This window comes from Cariama cristata, unplaced genomic scaffold (genome assembly GCF_000690535.1).
Source record: "Cariama cristata isolate BGI_N322 unplaced genomic scaffold, ASM69053v1 scaffold24384, whole genome shotgun sequence".
Taxonomy (NCBI): domain Eukaryota; kingdom Metazoa; phylum Chordata; class Aves; order Cariamiformes; family Cariamidae; genus Cariama; species Cariama cristata.
The window spans coordinates 1-7,013 of NW_009615034.1; the positions used below are offsets into that span (position 1 = coordinate 1).

At 40.5% G+C, this 7,013-nt stretch overlaps 2 protein-coding genes across 2 annotated transcripts in view; one reads left to right on the forward strand and one right to left on the reverse strand.

The window, feature by feature from the left end:
- The first annotated feature begins 513 nt into the window (after nucleotides 1-513).
- LOC104161292 (acetyl-CoA acetyltransferase A, mitochondrial-like) lies at nucleotides 514-4,353 on the forward strand. Its single transcript, XM_009699662.1, has 5 exons — nucleotides 514-610; nucleotides 1,290-1,403; nucleotides 1,804-1,868; nucleotides 2,529-2,686; nucleotides 3,975-4,353. The coding sequence occupies exons 2-5, from the start codon at nucleotides 1,349-1,351 to the stop codon at nucleotides 4,093-4,095; spliced, it is 399 nt and encodes a 132-aa protein (XP_009697964.1). The 5' UTR covers nucleotides 514-610; nucleotides 1,290-1,348; the 3' UTR covers nucleotides 4,096-4,353.
- Nucleotides 4,354-6,965: 2,612 nt separating this feature from the next.
- The window catches only part of NPAT (nuclear protein, ataxia-telangiectasia locus), an 11,276-nt gene continuing 11,228 nt past the window's right edge, over nucleotides 6,966-7,013 (reverse strand). The window contains exon 9 of the mRNA XM_009699663.1: nucleotides 6,966-7,013. This exon is cut by the window's right edge and continues 45 nt beyond it. Coding sequence (XP_009697965.1) covers nucleotides 6,966-7,013 — 48 coding nt within the window.

The window sequence follows — 7,013 nt, forward strand, 5'->3', positions numbered from 1 at the left end:
AAGAGGGTAGATTTAGACTACACATAAGGGTAAAATTCTTTACAGTGAGGGGGGTGAAGCACTGGAACAGGTTGCCCAGAGAGGTGGTGGAAGCCCCATCCCTGGAGGCATTCAAGGTCAGGCTGGATGGGGCTCTGAGCAACCTTATCTAGTTGGCCATGTCCCTGCTCACCACAGGGGGGTTGGACTAGATGACCTCTAAAGGTCCCTTCCAGCCCAAATGATTCTATGCTTTGTGTTTTAATTTCCCTCTTAATTACCTTAAAGATATGTTCTTTGTCCCTTCTATTTGGCCACCAGGAAGTGTAAATAGATTTGCTGTGAATAAGTTGGATTGAGTGATAATTTTTTTTCTTTCAGTTTTTATAAGCACATTTCTTGACATGCATTTGACATGTGTTTACCTTTTTTTACTGAAATAAGTTAAATAAGGCAGCGTTTAATCAAAGTACTGTGCTAGAATGTCTTAAAAGTGGACTGTACTACAAAATACTAACCCAAATCTAAATTTCAGGAAAGCCAGATACAGAAGTGAAAGAAGATGAAGAATACAAACGTGTTGATTTTAGTAAAGTTCCAAAGCTGAAAGCTGTTTTCCAAAAAGAAAATGGTAAATATTGTTAAATTAACTGCTTCATTTTCTACCAAGTGCAAGGATACTTTGTTACAGTGAAGGGCACTGTTCACAGGAGCTGGAATGCCCAACAGTAGGCCATTAACTTTTAAAGATTTGCTAAGAGAAAGAAATGTGCTCACAACAGCATGAACTGGCTTGGGCTGACAGATGGTCCAAGCACCTGAAACCAGTGACGTCCTCTCTTTTGGACATTTACGTTAAAAAGACTGCGACAGATTGGTTTCAGTTTAGCTGTTGCCTCGGTCTCCAGCATATATAAGCTCTTGTTTCCATGGGAGCTGGAATGCATTTACGGAGTTAGCTGTCACTGCCCTGGATCTGTAACTGGTAAATCTTCCTGGCTAAATCGAAGTCCCCACTCGTTCACAACCGTTTTGGAGCTGGAATTCTGTGTTAATACCAGCAGTGCAGCTGACGGGGAAGTTGTGGTCTAAACCATTTAGCTAAAGATCCAAGTACACGTGATTGTACTTGTTTAATCAAACCCATTAAAAAAGACAACTCATTTTTAGTTAATTCAGTGCAACTGAGTTAAAGTATTGTTGAGACCTTACGTTTGAGGGCCTAAGGTAAAAAAAAAAGTCATTAACAGGATATACCTGAGCTGTATCACACTTTGCCCTCTGCTAAACCAACACTTCACCTTTTCTAGGAACGGTTACAGCTGCTAATGCCAGTACTCTGAATGATGGAGCGGCTGCTTTGGTGCTGATGACTGCAGAGGCAGCCAAGAGACTGAAAGTCAAACCATTGGCACGGATAGTAGGTAAGATTTTTCTTTTCTTATCTTGGAGCACAGTCCTGGAAACTACTCCCATGGTATGTGCTCCGATGCGGAGTCCTGTTTGGCCGGGTAGGTGACGGTCACGGGACAGAAAAGCTCAGCCCTTAGGCATTATGGTTGCATCATCTCAATACAGCACTTGAAATTTCAAGTGTTGTACCAGCAGGCTTTTGATCATAAACAGTTTTCTATATGGAATAATATTAAAAATATGAAAACGTTATGACATGGCTCACTTAAGGCACTAAATTTTAGATGTATCTCTTTCACGGACCATTATAATCAGAATCATTCTGTCCTGGCTGGGTTTGCTGCTCGTACAAATAAAAATCACATATGGTAAAAACAAAAGGTCTTTAAACAGCTTTTGTGATTTTTACAGCTTTTGCAGATGCTGCTGTTGATCCCATTGACTTCCCAATTGCACCTGCCCATGCTGTTCCCAAGGTAGGAAAAAATTTTTTTTTTTTTTTTTTTTTTTTTGGCAAAACAACAAACTTCCCTAGCACTGGATTGTTGGTTCATCCCTTAGTGGAACTTCCTGTAATCAGGATCACAATTATAATTACTTCAGAAATACAAAGAACACCTGTTTTTCAGCAGATCAAGGTTAGAACGCAGTTTTCAGAGTAACAAATTTCTCACACCTATTTTGAAAGAGAATATTGTTTTATACTGCCTGGGGCTTGTTTACACTTGTGAAGCTTTAGCAGCTAGTACGGCTAAAAGGCAAACCAAATCTGGTTATAGACGTATAGACTAGTTCAAAAAGGAACTGAAGACAAGTGTATGGCATGAGGCAATATTGTATCAGTTTCAGTGTACTTACTGTAGCAGTGGTCTTAGTCTAACTGCAGTGAACATGTATTCTTGGCATAGGGTACTCTCCATTTCTTCTTTGTGACAACCCAAGTTTGTGCTTCAGGACCTCAATTTTGCTTTTTCCCATCTGACAAAGGGGTTCCGAAATGGCAACCTGAATCTCTTGCTTGGGTTACTGTAGGAACTATGGGCAACCTAAGTCACCGACTTCAAAACAGACTTGGTTATTTCTGTATTCAGCTTCCTAATTTTTTTCATAGTAGTAATTATTACTATTATTTCTAGATTCTAAGTGAGACAGGCCTCAAAAAAGAAGATATTGCAATGTGGGAAATCAACGAAGCGTTCAGTGTTGTGGTGCTCGCCAATATTAAAATGCTGGGTATTGATCCACAAAAAGTAAATATTAACGGAGGTGCTGTCTCTCTTGGACATCCGATAGGGTAAGTACGTAAAAACGAGCACTGGGTTTTGTTCTGCACAGAGGCATTGCTTTCTGGGCATGCTGCTAATACTTTATTCTCAAATTGAACGCGAATAGGAAGGGTAATAGACATTTGCTTATCAAGTACATAGTGACTTAATTCAGGTGTGACATTTCAGGGTACCTTGAAAAGAGCACAGTCCTGTTCTTCTCTTCACAGTTAGTTATCACCTACTTTGATAAAGAGCTTGCTTGTTCCCACAACTATATGGATTCATGAAGTATTAAACCCAAATTACTATTAACAACACAGAATAAACAGTAAGAACAAACCAAGCAGTTAAGCTAAAAAAAGGTACAGGTAAACTTATGAAAATAGCAAAAGTTATGGTACCGGGACTTCTATTTTTCTTACACCAGCAAAGTGAAATTCCAGATCTTGCCAAAGCATTTTTGGGAGTGAATCCAAAAGTCTCTGAGCACCTAAGGCAGCAGTCAGGGACAGGCTGGGGGATGGTGGAGGGTCTTTTCCTTGAAGTTCTGTCATCTGGATCACCTGCTGTGTTCCCCAACGGCTGGAACTTACTCATGACTGAAGTAGATCCCTCTCATCCTCCCCAAGGGTGATCACGCTGCCCCATCCAGGTTTATGAGGAAAAAAATCCATTTCAAATCCTCTAGCTAGGTACTGACGAGAAGTAACCGTGTGGTACATCAGCAACAAGTAGGAGTGCTTACTCCATGGTTCGTCAGTTCACTAGCAAAGCTGCAATCAAGGCATAATCCCTCAAGATGTGCTGGTGTCTCCTTTGTAATATCAGCACGTATCATAGAAAAATATGAATTTTTGTGTGTCTTAAAAGCTAATTAATTTCAACAGTCTAATGACAGAATTTAAATGACTGATTTTTGCACACGAGGTAGACCGAAGCAGCATACTGCAGTATATCCTGCAGCAAAAGAAGAAACTATTTGAAATGCTTTGTTACCATCGAGTGGGTTTTTTACCATAAATGTTACCTTCTTTGAAAGAGCTTTGCTACACGTACAGCTAGTGTGTAATAATACAGAGACTTACTTAGAGGTGATTGCCCTTCCCACAAGAAACTTTAAATAAACGTGGAGTTTTTGCTTGTGTATGTATGAGAATCTTTCTGCTTATTAAGTGCTGTAGAGGTTTGTGGGTTTGGTTTTTTTTTTTTCCCCTGCTCCCGTGAATTCAGTACTCTATTCTGCCAGCTATCCCGCATGGGTCAAATAAAGGATATTCTTAAAGCTATGTACATTTTTTGTTTTCTTTCATTTAGAATGTCTGGAGCAAGAATTGTTGTTCACATGGCCCACGCGTTGAAACAAGGACAGTATGGTCTTGCAGGAATCTGCAATGGAGGCGGAGGTGCTTCTGCAATCTTGGTCGAGAAGCTCTAGGCCCATGTGGCGTTGGAAAGAAAGCCTTACGCCTTCTCTGATCAAAGTGAGGAGTGGTACCTGTTACATCTTATTTATCAGTAAGTGGGTGAATTCCTTAACTGCTATTCTGCAATTTCTTACAACAGCATTGATTATTGATACACACAACTGGGCTTTTATTACTTTGACTTAGTGCAAGTTTTTATACAGGACAAATAAACCCCATCAAATTACGGTGATGTCTTGAGACCTGACAATAAACAATGTTTGTTAACTGTGGCTCCTCTGTCACTGACGCCTGGTTTCTCAAATGCCACTGAAAATGAATTCTCTTGGTAACTCACATAGTGCTGCTACTACAAGCAGAACTAGTTTCTCAAGTTTAGTTGCTTCATTTTCTGTTTTAAAGTTACTAAGTGATTTTCATGGAAGAAATAACTTTACTCAATGGTTGGTTTTCTGTTCCTGAGTACCTCGAAGCCAGGTCAAATGCAAAAGAGGAGCCCTGCTGTAGCACTCACTCCCCTGGCTTGGCCTGTAGTATCAAAGCAAAATAGGAGATGGTGGTGTAACTTACACACAACACAAGTAGTAGCATGGCCTCAACATGCTGCTGCTCCTTTTTTTATTCATTTAAACCTCCGTGCTGTACAGTTTTGTTGGTGTGCTTTGAAGCAGAGGCAGATAGGGGAGTGAAAGAGCACAATTATTGTTACTGCTGCTTCCCTGGGCACTGCCCCACCCCGGCTGTGCTCGTGCGTTCACAGTTCAGTCTTCGGGAACAGCGCGTGAAGTGTTCGTCCTGCAAGTCGGGGGGACAGGAAGATACCTCCCTGGAATGAACCTTGCTCCAGCCTTCAGTCAGAGGTTCATCCAGTTGCTTTGGCAGGCTTTGTACCAGAGGGCAAAAACTGCTGCTTTCACCAGTAGAAAGTCTGTCCCCACCTCACCCTTTTCACAAGGGCTAAATGTCACACACTTTGAACTTTCTTAGCTGGGAGTTAGGACAGCTGCTGTCTTATTTTGACATTAGTTTCAACAGAAAGTCATCTTTACCCTTAGAGTTTCTTCCCTAAAGTAGGGGGAATAAATGCTTTGACTGGGATGTAATGGGATCTGTTTTTTTTCTGGGAAGGAATGTACTTGTAGAGGCAGTAAAGGAGCAGTGGGGTTTAAAACAAAAAGAAGAAAACGAACCGTCCTTCATGCTCCGCCACCTGTTCTTCTGAACATGACTTGCCATGTGATAGCAGCTTGGAACAGAAGATGTTTTCTTCCTTTTGAAGCAGAAACAAACTGATAATTCACATCTTTCTTTCTCAATTTGGGTGATCCAGTAATACCAAAGACTATGATGGGTAGTGGCTGTCCTACAAAAGTGCTACACTACATCTCAGTTAAATCGCAAATCTATTTAAAAATACCACGTATCAACTTGCAGAATACTAGTAAGCATTTTATGCTTAAGATAACTGGGGTTTGCTTGCCTGCCCTAGCCCCTCTGACAAGTGCTGTTAGAACTTAGTGTTTGATACTGAAGTCCTTGTCTTCAAAAATGACCAATCAACGCGACTTCTCTATACAATAGCCACAAAGCTGCTTAATGGACTTCCAAAATATTGAGCAAGACACACGACTTTTTTTTATTAAACCAAAAATATTTATTCAAGCTGTAAACGCTATGCAGTATTTAGTTATTGGATGGGTTTAATATAAACATCTACTGCATAATATTGGTTCCTTAGGAATCCTTGGATACTATATCTGAAACATTGCCCTGTTGCTGTACAGATCTCGTACAAGAAAACTTGTATGTTTTTAAGACTTCAACAATTTGAGAACAAAGGAGGAAATGCCAGTAGAGAAAATTCTGCAGTATTGGAGCAAAGCTCAGTGTGGTAATTTTCACCCATGCTAATTATTACTAAAATGTAGGCTGAGCTGCTCCTGTGCCTGCTTAGAAGAGAGTTTGTATAACAGCGATGACAAATTCTACATTAAATGGAAAGATTTTTCCATTTCCAAAAATTTTTCCATGTAAGTGATACTAACAAACGCTTTCTCAACAGTACAAATGACAGTTAAAAGAATTTACTTTTGCAATAGAACATGCTGAAACTCTTGTCTGGCTGTTGCTACAAGTTTGTCTCCATACCGGAGTTAACCCACAACAAAGGACGGTGTTTGAAAACAGCTTTTGCATTCAACCGACGTCGTACGTGGCAAATACTGTGAGCAGCTGAGGCCGTGCCAAATTAAAGTTCTTACCTGAATGGCTGGTTGGGAAAAGCTTCGTTAGATGAGAATGAGGTTTGGAGGTTTCGTTAGCCTGACGGTATTTCTGTTAACTCATTCAAAAGCCTTACAACGTGGGTTTGACAGTTAGGAGAGAAGAGAGTGTCAGTACAAACCAGTCACAGCTGAAGATCAAGTCCTTTTTGGATTCAACAAGACAATGGGAAGCGGCCGCGTTAGCTGCCCGCATCTCAGAATGGTGAACTACAACCACCGCCTTCAAATTCGCCACCTCTTCACGAATTGGCTGTGCGGTTCAGATGGGTGAGTAGAGAATGCAGCAGAACACAGACAACGTGGTGTAACACGCAACATACAACTTTTCTCACATTTATACAAATTTACAATTTTGCAAATTAAATGGCTCTGTAATTATGCAAGTGCTTCTTCAAAAATAAACATATCCCAACTCAATGATATTTACACTTAGCAACCTGCTTCCGAAACAGCATGATTTTGCTATAAAGTGAAACTTCAGTGCACTGAAAGTGCAACTCACCCTTTAGAATTAACTTCTCCCATCCAAAACCTCAGCATACCACCACCCGGCTTTAGACAGGCACAGTTTAACTCCTTTTTTTTGTTTGTTTTTTTCATTCATCATAATGCAAAGACAACAAGAACTTGTCCACATCCATTCC